General features: G+C 36.0%; 1 protein-coding gene across 1 annotated transcript in view; it reads left to right on the forward strand.

The window, feature by feature from the left end:
• Window positions 1-16,857: 16,857 nt before the first annotated feature.
• Window positions 16,858-22,441, forward strand: part of TAMM41 (TAM41 mitochondrial translocator assembly and maintenance homolog) — a 64,852-nt gene continuing 59,268 nt past the window's right edge. The window contains exon 1 of the mRNA XM_085302562.1: window positions 16,858-16,970. Coding sequence (XP_085158688.1) covers window positions 16,858-16,970 — 113 coding nt within the window. The remainder of the gene's footprint in view (window positions 16,971-22,441) is intronic.

Here is a 22,441-nt window from a genome sequence, read left to right on the forward strand (position 1 = left end):
AAGAACTTGACTTGCACTCATTCTCCCAGAAAATTATAATTTTGACAGCTGGTAGGATATTCTCCAGGAGAACATCACAAAGTTAGAACTGCCTCCTATTGTGATAGATCGTATACAAGGTAGCTCATTGTACAGATGCTGGTGGGTTTCTCTACAGCAGAAAGTTTTAAATAAGTAATTGTAGGACAACATCATTTTTACAAAGCTATGGGGGAGATTTTGATTTAAATGCCTGAAATATAAATATTTCAGAATATTTATATTTATAGAAAAATAATTAGTATTGCCTAAGGATGCCCTTGTCCTACATGAACAGCAATTTTAACTTTGTCAAGGACATAAACTTTCCATAAGCTTCTTCTCAACATACCAAAATCCATGTATAAATATTTAATATAAGACAGTGAGAGCTACACTGAAATTTAGATGCTTACCATTTGCAAGAAGTTGAGCTTTATCACAGATATTTGACAAAGTAATTGAAATCAGTTACCTATTTTTGTGTGTAATTAATATGAATACTTGAGCTTTTTCTTTTGGAGCTGCATATTTCAACAGGAATCTTTAGATTTTGGTTCTACATACAGAGAAAAGATTCAAATTCAGGCAGAACAGTCAGCAACTGAGATTAGCTGAATCACTGTATTATAGTAATTTTCCTCTCTTAGTAGGAAATACATAAATTAGCCAGCCTTATCCAATATGTGAAGACATCACTATTAAGGGATGTTATACAAATAGGATCCAGAAAGTCTTGTATCATTCGCACCAAGGACATTCAGTTATATTTTTAGAAACATAAATAGAAACTGCATAACATAGAGCTGAAACAGATATGGATCAGTAAATGTTAACTCAAAAACAGATAAACAGTTTGTTATGCACTGTACCAGTTTCAGTGATTGCTGTATTTATAGAGTAGATTAACCCTTAAATTTGATGCCTCTATTTCCTTAACTGAGATATGCTTTATAGCAGCAGTCTTGTCTTTTATCTAGGAGTGAGGCTGCCAGCCTGCAAATAACTTTGATCCTCATCATTAGAAGAAAAAGTGAAATGAAAACAGGATGACAGATTTGATCTTTGTCCATTCTGAGTGACAGCACCTTGCAGCATACAGTAAGTTTCTAGATATCATTTATAGGACTAGTCATTCATGCCAATATTAAACAGTATTTGTTTTCTTTAGCAGCTGCTTTTTTCTATGGTTCTTTGAGTTGAGTAACAGAGAAATAGATCACTAACAATGTATTATCTTTGACACGCATTTAGACTGTCATATTACCGAAATAGTGCATCATTTTTAAGGCTGAAGTAATTTGTGTCAGCTGTAACATAAAGGGAGTACTTTGAATAGACTATAATACAAAATACCTGCAACGTCTCCCAGTCAAGCAGTTCTCTGAGTATACTCAACAAATTCACAAAAAGCATCTCTTAGTGTTCCTAGTTTCATAATTTTAGGAAATTTACTTCTGGTAAACTTGAATGGCTAGAAAAAAAACCCACATCTTTGTGCCCTGACTCATACTGCAGTAATTTTTTTTCTTTATTTGCTCATACTAATGAAAGTTGGATTTCCCTGAATCCACTGTACATTTCCAGGGTTACAGACAAYGTTAAGCTGTGTAGGGCCTTTGAGGAGAAAGGTTCCTAGATAGAACCGTAGGTGAGAAGTCCTTTCTTTTGCTGCTCAAAAAAGTGCTACATTGCTAGACAGACAGACACAATGTGTGTGCGCACCAGTCTGGGCTCGTAGCACATTGACATGCTACTGCACAAGCTCAGTAAGCAAATGAATACATTTCTAATCATACTTGATCCAAAAATTTTCAAAGATTTATTATACATTTTTGGGGGGGAAGAAATGGCAATTACAAGATGACAGGAAAGTCATTTTAATGTTATCATCATTCTAAAAGGAAATCCAGCGTAATAGAGCGATTAGAGAGGGTCTTGGTTCTACTGCCCACTATCATTTCTCTCCCACTGATCATTTGGCTTTGTATCCACACATGTTAAATGTCAATATTAATACCTAACTATTTTTACAGTACAATCCAATAAGCTTGACAAAAATGAACAAGTAAAGGCTGCTACAAAGTACCACTATCTTTACCACATAATGCAATTTTTCATCACTCAGCAATTCATTATCAAGTCAAGAAACATTTTTATCAGTGTTTGTGAATTCAAAGAGAAAATAAGTTTTCAGTGAAAAACATCAGATGAGGTTTCTTGTGTGTCTATTTCAGTTCGGTGATACTATGCAACCTAACATTTGAAAAGGCATCTGAACTAAAATGGCAGAAAAGGCTTGATAATATAATGCTACATAGGTAGAAAAGATAGATGCACACTATGATACACAAGCAAGCAAGCAGATTAAAAGTCTGAAAGTTAAGTATCCAGTTAATGATTGATATATAGCTTTAACTACTAAGATGCAAAATCTTTTTCTAAAACACTAGAGATGAAAACATTTCTCATATGTATCAGGGAAAAGACTCACAATACCATTCTTCTAATAACATGAAGCTAATGAGTACAGATTGAACAATTTTGTGCTATTGTCAGACATGAGTGAATAGGATTACCTGGGAGCATGGAGTACAGGCAAACCTTAATTTCTTTCCACAGTCCAGGTTTTCCTCCATTTAAAAAGCCTTTCTAGGTGTCAAGAGCATGAAGAACCCTGCAAGAGGTGAACATAATGAAAAAGATTGAGAAAACCATGCTTGAGTTCTCAGAAAGTCAGAATCAAATACTCCCAAAAGAGAATTATCTTATCATTTCAATGCACATTACTAACAATTCACTTGTTTTGATAGATGACAATGAAGATCATGAACATATATGCATGAACAGGTCTTTACCGAGGTTATTACAGTTAATCAGGTCAAGCTTTCCTCAGCTGGTAAATGCTGCATTCAACAGAACTGCATTAATGTGTACATTTTCAGTTATTTGTTTTGTGTATTTCTCTAAGATTGCAGTAGTGTTTTACTAAGCAACTAAAAATGTATCACAGCCAAAACAGATGATATTTCTGGTATGTCTACAAAAACATTAGCAGAATGTCATTTGTGATATGATATTAGTTATGCTAGCTAATAAAGCAATATGAAGTTGCGGTCAGAAATAGCCAGTAAAATTCTGAACAACCAGATGGCTCAGTCACGCTGATGCTGCCTGTTAAAAAGATAGTTTTGTTCACAGCAGTGTTCAGAGAATGGCTGTTCTTGTTCAAATATGGAAACAAGAAGATGACATTTAACTTCTGCATTTGGTGTTCAAATGCAACACAAGCAGGAAACAGAGCAGTGAATATCAGAGTCTTACTGTTGCAACTCAGAAGTGAGAAAACTGATTTCATAAATAATGTTTGAAATACTCAACAGAATATTTTAACACGCTAACAATTACTTGGCTCTGAATAATAAGCTGATAGCTGATGTAGAGGTGAGTGCCTCTAGCTGTACTGCAGTATGAGTCACTAGCTGAAATGAAGGAACAGAATTTCAACAATATTGATAAAAGCTCTAACATACTTAAATTACGTCAGCTCCAGTGACACTATATAAGAATAATGCTTTCTTTCTCAACTGAATCTGGGTGTATTAAATCTTCAACTGTGTAGTCAGTGTCAAATCTGCTTTTCATCTGGAAAGACTGAAAGAGCTATACAGTAAAAATGCTATAAAATACATGCTCTGTGCTTTTGTCTATTTGTTTCAGAAATGGTTATGGAATTTTACATCTGCTCCTATATGACCAAATCTTTACAAAATACTTGTTCTGTAGAGGCATGTGTAAATAAGATATAGGCATAATTTTAAGACATTAGACAAGTGAGAGGCTTAATTTGCATTGCACAGCAGGTAAAAATGCACACAATGGAAGAATTCCCTACTAAAGCCTGGATGTTAGAGCTTGTTTTAAAACCAAACTGATTTACTCATAAGCTGCCAGTATTGAATATGTCTCAGGCAGATACAGTCTCAAGGTGAATGAGGAGGAAAGGAAACCACCTCTTCACTTATTTTTATAACAGTTCATAAGAGAACACCTTCTCTTTGTCACTTCAGGACATGGGTAAGGGCATGTGTCACACACAGCTTCACACTTCCTAACTGTTGTGCAGCACCAGGAATTCTTGCTGATTTCACACATCAGGTGGATGCAAACAAGGCAGGTAAGGAGAAATTGTAACACAGAAGAGGAAACAAGAGTCAGGATAGAGAATGCCTTCACTGACCTAGAGGCAGCAAACAAAGCACCATGCCAAAGGGCCCACTTACAGAACTTTTTTTTTTTTTTTTTTTTTTTTTTTTTAAAGTGACAGTATTTGAAGATATGGTAGGATGCCTTCATCAGACTGTCCCTATTTTCAGAGGACAGTTATAAGATTGCATACAAATTGGAGGAAGGCAAATACCTGAGGATTTTTTCAAGATGTGTGTCTGAGTCAATGAAAATATTCCCAAAGGTTTTGCTGAATCAATCGTTCTGCTCGCTGTCTTTCACGACAGAAGTCAAAATAACTAAATTACCGTATTACTTCTGCTGGATCCATCTTACACTAAAATAAAAATTGCAAGTCAGTGAAAGAAATCAACCATAATTAGAGTTTTCGTTTTTAATTCAGTTTTGCTATGCAATCTGTGAAAAATGTTAATGGAAATTGTCATCAAATAAATAGAAGCTCAAATAAATAGGAGCTCTAATATCATCAAATACTTTGAAACTCATTGTCATTTTTCATTTGACCTTTCAGAAAAAAATGCTTGTTTTCTGCTTGACTTGTTTTAATTATAAGTCCCTGTATTCTTCTATGTCAAGGAAGGAGTTCATTCTAGCCTCTCAGAGTTTATCCCTCTCTTTTTTTTTTTTTTTTGGGGGGGGGGGGAGGTGCTTGTACTTACTTGTAGCAGCACAAGTAAGTAATGTTCTGAAACATGTTACCAAATAACTTTCTAATATCTATCCCTATTTATTTATATCCTATCTCCATTTTAAAATGTTATGGCTAGAGAAGTTACCTTCCCCAATTAAAAAAGTTTGAAATTTTCAAATTAAGTACAATGAAAAGAATCTGTGCTCAAGGCAGAAACTCAGCTCTATCAGAGATTTCACCTGAGATGCAAATCAGACAATGGTTTAAATCCATCTGTTTTAAACTCTGGTGACATAAACTAAAAGATTTTGTAGTAGCAACTGAGTAAATCTGCACACTGTCTACAGTCAGATCCTTCTCCCCCACCCTGCCCTTAAGACAACCAAGGTAAAATTACATTACTTCTAACATTTTTAATTATGCTACTATAAAAGGAAACTGTAGAGGTTATAGAACAGAATTAAGCAGATCAGGTAACAATTTCATAACAGTTTCAAGAAAACATCCAGGCTAACAGTTGAGGTCTTAGGCTCTCCTAGTCTGCTTTTTTTTAATACTTCAGTTTTGCTTCAAAATGAGCTTTAGAACTGAGTCTTATCTAAGAATCCCTTTTGAATAACAATCTATATACTAAGATTCTTATGAAGACAAATGCAATTTTCTATATGTGAATTACTGAATTACTGCATGGAAGTCAGCACAAATATAATTATATACTTGAAAAAATTCCAATAGAGATTATACATTTCCAGTAAATTAATTCTTAATTAATTCTTACTAGATCTCTCTCTGCAAGTCTTTAAATGCAAGTATGATCCTGAGGTTAGCATGAAAATTTTGCACATCTCAGCTACAAACTTCAAAAGCTGTACACTAAATTGAGGAAATTTCATAATGTTAGTGATCACTCAAACCTGGTATACTTCTACAATATTATAAAAAAAAGTTTTACAGAATATGCAGGATGTCCAAAAATCACAGAAAAAAGCCAGTAGATTACCATATGTTANAAAAAAAGAAAACAACAACAACAACAAAAAAAACTTATTTATTCTGGCATCAGTTAGTTAAATGGCACTATCATAGTTAAACATAATTTTTAGTAAAATGAACAAAACCCAGAGATCTAGTTGTAAGTTTCATGATATATATTACTAGTTAATAAGATTGTATCATGTCCTAAATAAATATTTTCCTCTGAAATCCACTTCTACTGTATAGTGGGAAATGAATGAGAATGTCATTATCAGAATCAGTTCAGGTCAAGTTTACTGCTTACATTAACAGTAAAAGAAAAAAGCACCTACAAGGTAGGTAGCCTGAGCTGATGACGTATACCTTTCTTGAAAAGAATTTGGGGACAGCCATGTGCTATGTAAAACTATCACTTTACTTCATTAGCATTCAAAACATCATCCTGGTCATTAAAAACCTTTCAGACTGATACAACATCCAGTAACTGTGTTGCTTTTTCAAGTGTAAAGTATAAATGAAGAACTCTAAGGGTTATACCAAAGTAAGAATACCAGATACTATCATAAAGAAATTGAGCTTTATTCTTGTGTTCTTATTCACAGATTACAAAGTGATCTACAAGGAAAATAAATAAATAAATAAATCCTGCACAGCCTGTAAAGAGACTAAGTTATGGCAGAAAACAAGTTCCATTCCAAGAAAAAAAAAAAAAAGCTTTGAAATGAGATGCTTAGTAACCTACGTATACACTAAAAAAAAAAGTTTTTATTAACAACGTCTGTCATTTCTTTCTTGCTTTTTGCTTATGCATGAGTGTGTATGTGGGGGGAGACATTTGTGTTTGAAAACAAGCTTATTAAAAACTGCTGATTGATCAAAGTATGTATAATATTTGATATTTACTGACTACAAAGCATTATATCTATGCTTACTCCAAAAGATCAATAGTAAAATCTGTCATTCAGACATAAATAAATTAAGATCAGGGAAGAGGAGAAGAGAGCCCTATTTACAATTTCTCACCGTCTGCTTCTGCCAATGTATGAACAAGACATTCAGAGTCCAATTTCCTCAGAAGCCAAATGCAAAAGTTGACAAGAAATGAAGCTCTTCAGTTGTCGTGTCCCCCCCTCCCCCCCCACCCCACACACACTTGCTTAAAAGCAGAATGTAGAGTTCCGAAAGACGCTGAGAGAGCTGGGAGAAGTTGAGAGAGACAGCAACAGTGTTGCTAAAGTGCCCTCTCCATGCTTTACTCACATCTCTACAGAACTTGCACCTCCTTCCTCCTAAAATCCTCCCCCTGAATGAGTGCTTACCTTAGTAGCATTTTGCATAACATAGATTAAAAAACAAAACAAAAAAACCATGCCACAACTCTTTCAGCAGCTGCACTAACAGTACTGACCATTTATGCAAAGTAATGATCACTGATACTCCATTAGCATTTAAGGAATAAGGCAGCCCCAACCTGGGCTAGTACACATTGGGCTTTTCAGTCATCAGAGAATTCCCAAAGCAGAGCAAAGGTATTTGTCTTTTACTACATCCATGTAGTAGCACAGACAGAAAAGGGTTTTAGCTAAGCTCTTCCAAGCTAAAGTTTTTTCTAAGTTTTTAGCTAAGCTGATCCACATTCAGTTATCTACTTATCATAAGGCTGACTTTACTTTTGACTTGTTAAAAGCATTTTTTTAAAAAAGGTAATAGTAATATTTAACATAGTATACTGCCAAACAGGCATCTACTTGCTTTCTAAGGAACTTAAATTTATAGAGAAACCCTCTGAAGAGAAGTTTTTGCTTCTACTGAGATCCATGCCTTTTCCAACAGATTATTTCAGGCAATCTTTACACTTTGAAATACAAAGTAATRAAAGAAACAAGACTGCTTTGCTGTAACATCCACAGCGTATGAGAAGTATCAGAGAGAGAAAYGTATCATAAGACACAATTATGTATTCATAAAATCATACACAATGGTAACCGCAAACTGATGAGGTTCCTAATGCATTTCAGGTACTTTTTAGCCAATCAGTTCAAACTTTTTGCCATCCTCTGGCATTCAGGCATGGTAAGAAAGCCTATGCACCTGCTTTGAGTATCCCAATGCTTATGATAATTTCACCTGATTTAACAAAACTTAAGTACTTCTGAGCACAAGAGTAAACTAAATTACATTTTCATGATGTCAGTGGAGTTGCACCTGTTCTCCCAAACAATGTGTTTAATGACAATTTAATTTTTTCTAAACACATGATGAGAGGAATGACAGATCTTTACAACATGCAGAATTGGATGATATGCTGCTTGAGTTCAGCTACATAGTATTTAAATGCATACTGCTGTTCTAAGTATACACCTGACACAGGACAAAGTAACATACTGCCTTACAGATGAGGTCAGGTAAGTACTAAAAACTGTAGCAAATTTTGGCTTCCAGTTCCTGCCTTCAGTTGTATTCAGGCTCTGCCTAAGCCTGTAGCTGTGAGATGAATGAGTTTAAGGTGGCCAGAGAGAGAGGGGGAGAAAAAAAAAAAACTCATCTACAGAAGATCTCAAATCCCTAGTATAGCAGACCAAATTTCTATACTACTTCGTTAGTAATACTAGTAGTAAAGCACACTGTTAAAAGTCTGCAGGTCTTCATTTTTTTAAAAAAAAATGCCTTGTAATGGTACTTAGAGCAAAAACACTACTCAGAGGAATTAGTAAAGTGAGATCACCTGACATCACATTAGATGGGATTTAACTTTTCTAACCTTCTCCTAATTAGTTTCAAGATCCTTTGAAGTCAACTACTTGTCTTAGTTATCTCCTGCACCCTTCTTTATATCTGTTAAAAGTATATCACTGAAGTGCTAACATCACCAACAATTCTGATGTGTTTTTGAATTAAGTATTTTTAAGAAGGGCCTGGCTCATGACTGTCAGCCGATGCTAGTAGATTGCTATTCCAAGGACTTGTATGATTCACAAAGTTAATGAGCATGCAACAAAATGCTTCTCATTGATTCAACTGTTCTCAGTAAGAAACCCCAGCAAACAAAGGATTATGTATTAAGTATACACAATTACAAGAAATTTAGGAGCACATAACCTAGTCCATATTATTTTTTTACTATGATTAGGATTTTACTGATTTTTATTTCTAATGTAGCAAGTAGTTCTGAATTTGTACCACCTCTGCGGACACCTTTTCTAAGGAGCAGAAGTTTTCAGTTTTTATTTCATAATATGAATACATTTTGGAGAACTTACTTACCAATATGATGATCTAACATATCTCTTTTGATAGTCAGAACTCCACCCTGCCTCATAGAAAAAAATAAATGCTTTCTCCAAATGATAACTCTTAACAGATACTGCAGATGAAATATATAGAACTATACAAGAAAAACTGCCTAGAAAATATATTGTGAAGGGCAGGCTATAATGCTCTAAAAGAATATATTGTCTCAGATGTATTCTGTCCACAAATATCTCAGTCAGATCTGATGTCAGCAGGTGCCACTGGGGTTTTGTCACTGGACTATATATACTATTCCTTATAATAATGCCGTAAAGTTAGCAAATACATAAATCAGGCTTCAACAGTTGCAACACAGAGCTTATTCTTAAAACAGTATCAAATGTGAACCAACAAATGTAATCTTTAAGGCAAAAACACACTAGCTGATTCCAGTGTTTTCTTCCCCCTTTTAAGTAAAGGAAAATTTTGCAAAGTTTATCTCGGGAAACCTGGAACAAATGCTTACTGCCTTGCATATTTTGAGTCCTAATAACAAATGGGAGCAAGACCAATTTACTAATTTTTCATCATGTTTTCACAAGTGTAAATGCTATACTGCTATGAATTCTCATTATCTTATACTAAGTAACTGAATTTTTTTAAACACAGATTTTTCACTCTCCCTTGCTCTTTTAAAAAATTGGTATTTTCAGCATTTCAAGTAATTGTTTAAATCCATCATTCAGTTTTTGGTCATTCAGTTAAAAAATAATTTAACAGGAGACCCTCACCAGGGGTAATTATTTTGATTCTTTATTCAAGTCTAATTGGATATTTGTTTAGCAAAGGGGCCAAACAAAGAAGTTTTAAGTTGCATTCAAGAGAAGACAGGAGGAGTGGGTGATACATGTATCCTTTATTAATAACCCACATCATTGTCATTTAAGTTGTGACAAACAATAAAATAGCACACCTAAGAAAAAAAATTCTCTTGAAACAGATCTATGAACTCATAGTTGAAATGGGCCCAGGTAAGCTTTTAAAATTATTTTTTCCATAAAGCTGATCATCACCAAAACATATTTGTCCACATTAGTTGAAAAGTAAATTTGCTTTTGAAAATAATTCATTACAAACAGGATAGTCTCTAGTAGATAAATAATACATATTTTTTTAAAATCATCTTTCATTTCAATTTGTGTGTATAATGCAATTGATACCGTCTCTTGGTGGTGTCAAAATATGAGGCAATGAACCAGTTAAGATTTGTATCCTTACAGAAAAAAACAAAACCAAAAGCAACTAAAAATAGAACTTACATGAAAGTAATTCATGTACTTTCAAGGATGAAGTCCAGCAAAGCACTTAAACACACACATATATTCTCACTTAACACAGGGAACCGCCCCACGCTTTAAGCACTTTGCTGCATCAAGGCCATGTCAAGGGGATTTCTGCCCATAGGGCTGCTCAGCAAAATCTGTACAGCTGTTGAGTCTCTGCTCCGTAAATATTTTATCAAATACACCTAGGCAATGTGTGGCTCAGAACAAGCAGCAGAAAATATTAACAGTTTGGGGAGGAATAGCAAAGGGAAATAGCAGCTTAGAGAAAGATACTAGAACCTGATTATTCTGCAGGTAGCGGAAGAGCTAAGAGACACCTCCCGGCTCCTCGTTCCAGAAGCGGGGTGTCTTCTTGTCCAGAGCGCTGGGTAAACCGGCAGGCTGCAGACGGACCACAGAGCAGGCCGCGGCGCCTCCCCAGCGGCCGCCGCCAGGGCAGGGCCCAGGGGTGCTGGAGCCGGGCGCGGCCCAAGCCCGCTCCCGACCGGCTGGCACCGGCTGGGGCCGGGCAGGACCCGCGCAGGGCGGTTTGCAGCYGCCATCACAGGGCGCTGCAGCAGCCTCCGCTGCCGCTTATCCCCATGCAGCTGCATCTTGTAAACAAGCAAAAGATGATTCATTTGGAAGTGGCATTTTACCAGTGAATAGCCTCCAAGGGATATACATTACTACGTTATAAATAATGGAGCATTTTGGGAAGTGTGAATTTCCATGTGGCTACAAGTACGTAAGACAACATTTAGGTCTTGCTTCAAACTCATTTTTTGAATAATCCTAGGGGAGCTCAACACTTAGCTAACAAGGAGTGCTATTTTCACGATGGTGGTGATGGTGGTGCAGGCTAATAGAGCCCATACGTATTTTTAATAGTTAGCTGGAATTATTTTGAGACAACTTATAAAGTACTTGAGATCCTTTAAAGATGACAAGTTGTAAACAAATACAGAAAATGAAAAATTGAGGTCTCTGTTGGGCTTGTAAAATATATAATTACAGAAGCTTCAGATTTAAACCACATGCTACGTTTAAAAGCAAATCAGTACTATCATAAAACAGACCATGAATAATCTAAAAGAAAGCACTGAAAAAAAAAATTTTTTTGAAGAGGGAAGAGAAAAGACCTGAGAACTGTGTTAAAGGCTCTCATACATTGTTCCCTAACTTCTCTAAGTAACAAATTTATAAAACAGAAAAGAAATACAGAAATTTTGGCATAAGGAAACAACAGATGTCATTGCCTTTCTTTTCTAAACCACTCAAATTGAAGAACTACTATGAAATTGATGTTAAACTACTAGAAAGAATGTTTTCTCTTAAGTAAGTCTCAGTAAAACAATCAATTTCTCTGTGAAAAGTAAAGAATCTTGGTTAGTTCTTTAAATGTGCAACATACAAAAACAGCTTAGCAAGGAAAATCAATGTACTGGAAACACGCATCAGCTAGTTAAAGGCTGGTGGAGTTCAGAGAAGACATTAAAGTTCTGAGGACAACATTAATAATAAATCCACGCTCTTTTAATGGCATAACAAGCTTTCTACCCAAACCACCGCAGCTCTTCAAGATTTAATTGAGCAATGCAACATCCCCAGGAAAAAAGAACGATAACCCTTTCAGTGAGGCACCAAGAGGTTAAAGCATGATTATACTCTGGACTGTTATATCGCTGTCTTCTTGGTAGTCTGGAAAACTGCACTTTAATAACCTCTAATGGCTTTGCATGGTCTCGCTCAAAATTGATAGAGACACTAATTTTAAAACACAGTGCTCTACAAATTTAGTGGATTACTGATGTAGTAATGCAGCTAAATTTAACTATTTGCTTCCATCATAACAACTCAAATTCAGTTTCTGGCATTTTTTCCCCAAGATTTTAAATTGCCATAACACAGCAATATTTTGCAATCTTTATCAAATAAAAGAGGATACACTGAACTACTCTGGTTAAGAACAGAACCAGATGTGTACACCATGGTGCATATAAGCAGCACGAATTGAAATGTAACAAAAACACTTTTGCAATAGTCAGTTATAAATCACAAATCTATGAGATTTGATGGGAGAGATCAGGTTAATATAGGAGACCTGGATTTCAAAAAGGTAATAGTAAAGCTTCTCTCCAAAGGCCTACAAAAAAAAACAAAACAAAAAAACAAAACAAAAAAACAAAAAACCCCACCCTTGAACTGCTGGACAGGAGATAAACTCTTTGCATGAATAAAGAACTAATTAAAAGAAAGAATTCAGTGACAGAAATTAAATAATTTTCACAGAACAATGAAGTCAACAGGAAATGGATGACATGTGAACAGGAACCAGCAGCAGAGTAAAACCATTTTTGACAATAATATGCTATTCAAAGTACTGAAGACTACAGTGAACTTCTGGGACCTACTGAATAAATGCGTAGTAATATTGCAGATAATTCAATTAGTTTCAACCTATAAGGTTAAGTCATGCACATAGGAAAGTTTATAGAAGARTATTTGGTTCTCTAATTGTGTTTTCTTTTACACAATCTAACAGATATGACAAATCTCAATCTAAATATTTAATCAAATTGTGTGCATAGTAATGTGCTATTTACCTACAAAGTACTGGAAACAGCTTATGACTACAGTATCTGGTATTTTTTCTAGAGTACAGCTACCAAACAGTTTCTTGTTAACATCATGTTTTATGTTTACTAAATTTCATGTTCTTTAGTGACTCCAAAATATTAGGACTTTTAAAGTATTACAATTAACATTCCTCAATCCTCCTTTTCTCTATATTTATCTCAGAACTCCTGCTGTATATCTAACAAATCCAGAGTAATTCTTGATTGTTTTGTTCCTCACTCTTCTCCCCATTCTGCTCTTCTCTCTCAGCTCTGCTTCCCTTGTCCTTCACTCTATTCCCATCTTCTCCTCTCAAACCCTGCTAATAAGGTCCCAGGCATTAGTTTCTTTCTTAGGCTAATGGCTTCTCTCTCATTCCCTCCTCTCCTTAATATGAACCAGTGCAGTGCCTCAAATGGTACAATCATAGCTATTTTGGTTAGAACCTGATCCACATTAGAGCTTTTCCTTCAAGTCCTACTCCATTACTCCAACTTTGACATAAACTTAATTCTAAGCATGCATGCATGAATACTATACAAGCACTCTTTCCAGTCTGTGTACTCTCAGGTCTGTATAAAGAAACTCACCCTTCAGTTGAACTACTGTGACAGACCTCTCACCTGTTCCTTGTATTCAGTATCTTCCTCATTTGCTCTTCAACTTCTCTGTCCCAACCCACTAGATACTATGAACAACTCTGGTTCCTTATTGATCATTACTTTATGCCTCCCATTACTCTATGTAGTTTCTTGTTTCAGGTCCTTCCTCTTTCTTTACCTATTTGCCAGACTAGTGTTTGTTAAGAATATCCTCTCATTTAGTTTAGCTTTCTTTGGTCATCCTCTTCTATTCCTAATATTGTTTGGATTCTTAGTATTATTTTAATTCTTCGGTGGTAATTTACAGAACAATTTGTGTCTAGTTATCTGACAGCCTCCCCTCCATATCAAAACACACAACATCAGTTTCACTCCATCCTTTCAGTATTAGTGTGGAGAATAGAGCTGTATACTAATTCTCAGATAGTCTACAATAATCATAAGCAAACACATGCAAAGGAGGCCAAATCACATCTGGAAGCGTGCATTCTGAAACAAAGAAAACATCACACTGACAAATTTTGCATCCCTGTTCCAAATCTCCAGAGAAAACAAAGCCTACATGTAAATTCATCATAAACTTTTCTTTCGTTTCAGTCTGCTGTAGCCTTTCAGTGATCATCATGTTGGCCCTCCTTCCTATTCAAATCTGATACCTGCATAATCCTCCATCCTTACCTCAATATTGCTTCCTAACACACTTTCCTTCTAGCTTCTTTGAGGAACGGTTTTTGACAAAATTCTTTCCATTTCTATGCCGTTTGGCCTAATCTTCACTGTGCAAGTACAAAATATGTTGGAAAACACTTTCCAAATTTTACCTTTTAGAAACTATATTGCATATAGAGGTTTTGTGTTAATAAGCATTTACTCTCACTCTTTCATTAATGGTACAAGCAGGTAGACATTGTTAGGAGCAGGCTGAACATTATTGCGAGTGTTCTGTTAACAATCTTCCGTATTGAAATGCATGTTTTCCACTCTAAATCCATCTTGCAATCAAACTAAGTCCAAACCTGGAAATTAACACTTTCATCATTTTCACTCATCCCTGTAAGCTTACTCCTGTAACACTTGTGAAATGGAGAATTAAGTGTTTTTCATGTGAAATGCATAAACAAAAATTAAGAGAATTTAAAAATTAACTCAGGAAGTCTATATTCAAATAAAAGCCTGAAAAATTTGTCACCTACAGTTCATACAGTTCCCTTCACCATTCACAATCCCTAAGCAGCCTACGGTTCAATGTTTGACCACAAACTAAACTTTTATACAAATATATATACATACATATTTATATATATATATATATATATATATATATATAAATACTTCACTATATAAGGAAGTATAACGTAATTATATCTCTGAATATGCTTTTCCAACTACAACTTGCTGTGTCATAACCTTGTTCTGTGTGTAGATAATCATGTTAAGCTTTAGCAGAGCTCTTGGCTTACTAAAAGCCACTTCCTGGAACTGATCCCAGCTCCCATCTGGAAGGCTGGTGCTAGAGCTTGCTCTCAGCTCCTGGGAGCAGCCTCAGGCCCTCAACACTACAGAGCAGAAACACAGGACTCAGGCAACAGCAAACTCTTCCAGTGGCCTGCAATGCCTTGGGGCTACTGGAACTCTGCAGAACCTAGCAGCGTTAAGACCTCCTGCAGATGTAGCCAGGGATAGGAGTTGGGTGGTTTCCCTCATCCTGTGTGTTCCTTACACCAGCCATACGCTCATTAATGCTCTATAGAATAGCTTTTCTCCAGTAGCTACTGCAACTGTGACCGCTCCACAAACTTGATGGCAGCCAGAGAGCCTCCATGAGTGCATAGAAGGGACCTCAATAAGCCTTAGCTACAGTCACCACTTAAACCCTCTTGGCATTCATCTCAAGCATCTAAAGTGGAATGATAACCTTGAGCTCTTCATCAAGTGGGTTTTCTAGGTTGCTTAGGGCATAGGGGATGAAATCAGACTTTTCAAAATAGATATATTTAATTCTATTCCTGCAATCTGGTAAAATATGGTCCTGCCCTGATGTTGAACAGCTATGAATGAGCGTTATGAGAGGAGTGAGCAAGGGCAGCATCAAATACAAGGTCTYGAGGGACAGCCATCAAGAGGATAGATTTAAGAGATTGAGCAAGGGTGTAATTTGCACCCTGCAAAATTCAGAAGGAATCTCAGAACCAGTGGCATCAACATTCTCTCCATCTGTCTTAGGGATGATGTTGTGAAACAGAGAACATGAAAAAAATTATCATAAAGCAATCATTTGCATATTCCTTAAGTATAAACTCATGGTCAGGGTCCCCATTCAACCACGAAAGGGAGCCCGAAGTTGACATTTCTCCTACAAAAAGGCCTTTGTATACTTTTGATACAGACAAAAGTGCCTATTTTTATTCTTCTCCTTCTCAAGAAATTTCATTCCTGACTTTGTTTCCTGTTGTCATAAAACAAGAACATACACACACACACACAGCAGGCTGGAGTAATTGAATCTAAGACCTTTTACATGGCCCTGTGACTTGACAATGGCTGCAAAGCATGTCTCAGTTAAACAAATTAAGAACCTGATTCTCACTCAATAGAGGAACATTTGAAAAAAAAAAACGTAAGTGTTTTTGGGCTTCTGCTGAGTTTGATAAACAGACTAAAAAATCCTCAAGATCAGTTGCTTCAAGATCTAATAGTATACATTTTCAGATGAAATCTTACTCAAGTGACCTTCAGCAAGAATGACCTAGCACTCAGTTCTCTGGGCAGAATGAGGTCTTTGCAATTGAAATAAATCAATACCAAAATGAACCTTGTTATTTAAAAACATGACCCGTGATGAACTCAGGTGTGTATATTCTCATCTACAATGGTACTTTTCCAAGTTTCTATCACATAATTTTTATTATTAAAGCAATACTTGAGTACGTGTAAATTGCAGCATCCACAATTATTTCCATTGCTTCAGGAACTAATGACATAAGCCAAAAATGATGGGCACATTGGCTTGACTACAACATTCTGTACAAATAAAGTGGACAAGGATGATTGCTAGCTTAACCATCTTACAATTTAGTTCATAGAAAACCCTGCATCAAAACTTCACAGTAAGTTTTCATATGCTAGCATTTGCATGTTATAGTCCAACCTAAATTACTGGAAAAATAATTCTAATCAAACTAAGTTAAGTGCCTTGGTTCATGTGCAGATGAACATACCAGGACAGGATTCTGGTGAAGACAACAGGCCTTTGTTGAAAGTCACGTGGGTCAGAGTACAGAGTTCGACCATAGCTCCTCTCTACAAAGACACATTTTCAAGGTATTGTGAGCATAAAATCATCGAGAAGAGTTTAAAAGGTACTTATTCACACTGAAGCTTTCATTTTTTAATTCTTAAAGGATTAGTGCTGATATCTTAAGTACAGGAAAGTGATCGTCTTCAGGGCAGAATTATTTTTGTTGCTGAGTTACTTTACCTTTTATTTTGTAAGAGAAAGCTTACTGCATTCTTACATAAGCAGAAATGTGATTAAAAAAAAAAGTGTTACGGGTAAGAGGGGCTCACTGAATATATTTGCATAAAGAGGTTGAGTTTTGTTTTGATTTGTTCTTTTGCACACAGCTTTGCTCCAGATGGTTTGAAAATGCTCTAGATGTAAATGCCACAGTATAATATGCCAGCAATAGAAAGACTATGGAACCCCAAAAAAGCCTTTAGCCCCTTCTGCAAATACAAAATGATTTTAAATGCAAAGCGCTCCCTCCACAGCAGGAGCAATATCCTTTCAGTTTTGTTGTTGCTAAAGCAAAAAACCTCCCTACGGCACAGTGAGATATTAGTTATTAACAAAGCAAGGCTTTCTCACTTTTTTTCATGTAAACTGAACACTCACTGAAGAGTAAATGGCTGCTTAATTATCAATTTAGAAGTTCTGCACACAAAACAGGCATCTCAATTTTGCATCTTTTCATTAAATAAAGAGGATCACATGAGCTTTAAGGAAAGAGATGAGCAAGGACCAATGAACTCCTTTAGGAAATTGGTATTTTTCCTGCCAAGTATCAAGTGCATTTCTAGACCAGTGTAAAGCCTGTTTTGCAATGCTAATGTAGCATATTCTCTTCAACTTCTTACCTTACTTTTACCTCCAGCATCATCTCTCTAAGCTTCCTAACCACAAAGAAACAGAAAGACTAAACATTACTAAGAAAGGCTGCTCTGGTACATCCAACATGATCATGAAGTATCAGAAACTGACAGAAGAATTTTCTTTATCTATCAAGTACAATCTCTGAATACAAAGGGAAGGGGATGCTACAAGCACCTGAAGGGAGGGCGTCAAGGGGACGGGGACAAACTCTTTTCAGTTGTCCCATGCGACAGGACAAGAGGCAATGGGCAGAAACTGAAGCACAGGAAGTTCCGCCTGAACACAAGGAGGAATTTCTTCCCTGAGAGTGACAGAGCACCGGCACAGGTTGTCCAGAGAGGTTGTGGAGTCTCCTTCTCTGGAGATCTTCAAGGCCCACCTGGATGCAACCCTGTCTACCATGCTCGAGGTGACCCTGCTGAGCAGGGAGGTTGGACTAGATGATCTCCAGAGGTCCCTGCAAACCTTACTGATTCTACCCGACTGCATGACCCCTTGAGATCCATTATAGCCTGAACTTTGGAGTTACTGAATATTCAGCAAAGTTTAGTCTACACCACCCAGCTCTACCTCAGTTTTCTAACCTGTGCATATTATTTTCCTGAGATCTTTTATTACTTTACTACCTGCTTTACTGTTCATTCAAGAAGCCTTACTTGTATTTTTCCCTCAATATATTAAATATGGCATTATTAAAACAGTTTGCATTTGGAATGCAAAATAATAACTTGGATTGAGTACTAATAGAGGAAGGATACCAAACTGAAGAGCAACTTTGGTAGTTTTTTTGTTTTGTTTAATAGATGAATTCTCCACCAGGAACTTCTAATATTAATCTGTTCTTAAAAGATTAGACAAACATCTTAAAGACAAAGATATCTAACGATAAATAAATGTTGCAGGTACCACAAACTAGGGCGGCACCATAACAGTATCGTCAGAGGCTAGCTATGTAAGAATTACACTTTTGTTAATCTGCATATTAAGAAGGATTATTATTTAGTTTCTAGGAAGAAAAAACATGCCATGTTCCGTCTGATTCTGCACGTCTTCTACATATGGCTTCTGAGGATGCAAACCAAGCACAGCATAGTAAAGCAACATATCTCAAGCAAGAAAGAAAATTAATATATTTGAACATTTACTCTTAATATGTGTCAGACAAGAAGTGTTCTCAGAAGGAATTGTACATATATTGTTCCAGTATTCTTTTGAAAGTTAATGTTACTTTAATTTTCTCCAAGCCAGATGCAATTTGATTTTAGTAAATGTTACACTAAGCAAGAAGCTCAGTATTGTTATGCTGTTTTCCCTGGTAGGTATGGTTTGAATGTTTTTCACAACCATTAGTAAAAGATGATCTAGCAAAATACTGTTTTGTATGGAATTACAAAGACTGAGTCATGACAGGTTATAAAAGAGAAGAGGAGGTCCCGATGGATGCAACAGTCATTAAACAGTAGTAAGGAACATGCTGTGCAGTTGCACTTTTCCTTACAAGGCAAAAAGCACTAAAATATCTTTAGCCAGTAAGATAAAGAATAGTAATGATTAGTAATATTGGCACTATGGAAGCAGCAGGCTCTGTGCTCTGAAGGTGAGACAACACAATAAGCTGCATCCAAGAGCTACTCTTACGCATGACTGCAATAACAATTTATAAAGGGACAGAACTACTTCTGCTGAGTGCTACTACATTCATATTACTTAATCACCCCATTCGAATGGGGTTCTTATCATTGTAATAAAACCTAACTCAGGTAAGGCACTAAAGAGATGAAGGTCACACTAGCGTATCAGCTTTCAGTGAGGAAAAGCACTTTATTATTAGAGGAAACTGAGCAATGCTACGAGTAAATTTTGAGTAAGATAGTGAATAATCAAAGCTATCAGTGCTACAACCCCAGAAGACAGATGCCGTTTATGTTACCAGTAATCAAGATTTATCCAGCCAGATCTGTCTGTCATCACAACAAATACATCCCTCGTTGCTCTGCTCAACATTCAATAGACAGTAAAACAGATTTAAACACCTTCCACTATTAATCTTCTAGTATAGAATAGCACAACTAACCTTCATTAAGTACAGTCTGCTTTCTCTTTCCTCTTCTGCCTGCAATAGTATAATACATTGTATAGAATATTTAAAACTGATAAATGATGAAGAGTTGTGTGCTTATGTGGATCAGGAAAAATGTGGAAGAATTGCATCTCATACCTGATGTAGAAGATAAGATTTGTAATAATTCTTTTACTGGTATTTGTTCTGTTTTCAAACCAGGAGTGTAAGGATGTTTTCTGTAAAAACTTACTATACTATAGATTGATCCTACTCATCATCCAAAGATATCAAGTATAATGGAATTCATTACAAAAACACAGGCTAAACACTTCAAATTGATTAGCCTAAATACCCTGTTTTTTCTGTTTCTAGAGAAGTTCCTCATATATGTCACTCACAGCCTTAAAGACAGGAAAAATGTATTTTATCAAGTATATTGAAGTTGTTCCTTTCATCCTCCCATAGAATTTCACACAGTAACTCTGTAAATGTAAAATATTTCCTCATAATTCAGTAAAAAACATTCAAAAGAAAGACCTGATAAGCAAAAGTAGTCTGTTTTTAACCAGAGATTTGTTTCACACAATAAAAATCAGTGAAAAGACAAGGGACTCAGCAATACCTGGATTTAAAACAGCATAATGCAGGTAATCTCAGAGCATCTGCTATTCTGCAAGTTAGAGCTGAGCTAGGTATGTATTTATACCTAAAAGCAACAAGAAACACATAACATACTTAAAATAACTTTAAAATGAAACCAATGCTGTAAGATTTATCAAAAATGGAGACACACAGCATATGCCAGAACAAACCGATTTTAGCTAGCAACAGATGCCTCTAACACAAGCAGCTTCAATACTCCTGCAGAACATTTCTAGACACCTGTAATTTTTATGACTGTATGATAATGAAGTCCAGCTTGACACAATTTGCAGTCTGCTCTTCCCATCACTGCAAGCCTGATAGCATTTACAACCTGAAGTCATTTTTCAAACATAGCAAAGACCTGCCGTCGCCTGGTCAGTATTCTGATATGCTCATTTCTAAAGACAACTGCAAAATGACTGGCTACCAACTCATGTTTTTAAAAAAAATGCCAATTGAATAAATAAGTCTTAAGTTGACTGCTTGTCTTGCTGTAGTAGGTAGCAGCCTCAGTTGGAACTGACATCTACACTAGACATGCTCCAAAACATAAAATTAGGCCCTGACTTGCAATCAAATGGTAGAGACAACAGTCAGTATTTCCCATTACAGATGGAAAGCCCAATTATAAGCAGCAAATGAGTTTTCCAAGGGCACAGTCACTAATCAGCAGAGCTCCAGTCCAGTCTTCAATAACAAGATTTCCTTTCCTCTAAGAAATTTGTAATTAAATAGATTTCAATTTCCAACAGATATAGAACATCATTAACCTAATGCATGATCATGAATGCCTTAACTACAGAAAGCATTTCCCACTGATCCACAATAACTTTATTTATTTTTTAAATGTTACATAAGTAGCTTTTGAAACTGTTGCAAAACAATGTTTTAGCATAGCAGCCATTCTGTAAAAATAGAGCTGTATTTGCAAAACAAACTGAAACACAAGCAGGTCCACTTGAACATGAAGAAAAACTTTTTTACTGTGAGTGGGCCTGAGCACTGGAGCCCCCACCCTCTGAGACGGTCAAAAACTGTCTGGTCAGGGTCCTGGGCAACCTGCTCGAGGGGACCCTGCCTGAGCAGCAGGGTTGAACTAGGTGATCTCCAGAGGTCCCTTCCTCAACCATTCTGTGGTATCAAAAAATCATTTTACAGTTTTACTTTTATTGCTGTAACTGATTATTAAATAATTCATATTGTGAAGGATTATATAAAAGAGTAATGTGTCCATTATGGCAATAATGGAGTTAAAATTTCTAGAAATACTTAGAAATTAAACCAACTAAAACAGCTGGAGTTTATAGGATTGGGAGGGGAAGAAAACTTGCATTCAGGTGTACAGGCCYGTAACTTTTCTACTTCCCCTCCAACTTTATCAGTTGGTGTAATAAATAATTTCACCTCTTTTAATAAGTAATAGTTCTTTTTATGAAAGACTAGACAAAAGACAGGTAGTTTCATGATCCAGCTGTAATTACACTTGCCTAAAAATAAAAGAGAATGCTACTACTGGCATTATTAACAACTATTACTAGAAACTTTCTGAACAGAACAGGCAATCCTTCAAATGAGGGTCATTTGCTGTTTTTGTGTAATATGAACACACGATCTGAAAAGATTCAACTGAGGTCTAACTTGATACTGTACTTTTTGGCATTTGTAAAAACAGTCCACTGACTTCCCTTGGAATTTGCAATAATTATCCAGCTGAAGTTCTCCTGAAAGAGAAACAGCTGGTTTTATACAGCCTTCAGAAGCAGTGCTTTATTTAAATACACTTTATGTAGTCTGCAGAACAACATTAGCTAAGATACAAATATAAAGGTATTAGATGTTCAGAAGAATCTCTTGCCCTCTGCAGACTGTATGTTGCCTGGATAGATTTAAATCCTAAAATGGATTTAAAGCTGCTCAGGCAACTGTTTGGAT

This window comes from Rhea americana, unplaced genomic scaffold (assembly GCF_003343005.1).
Source record: "Rhea americana isolate MKP2758 unplaced genomic scaffold, rheAme1 scaffold_19, whole genome shotgun sequence".
NCBI classification, from domain to species: domain Eukaryota; kingdom Metazoa; phylum Chordata; class Aves; order Rheiformes; family Rheidae; genus Rhea; species Rhea americana.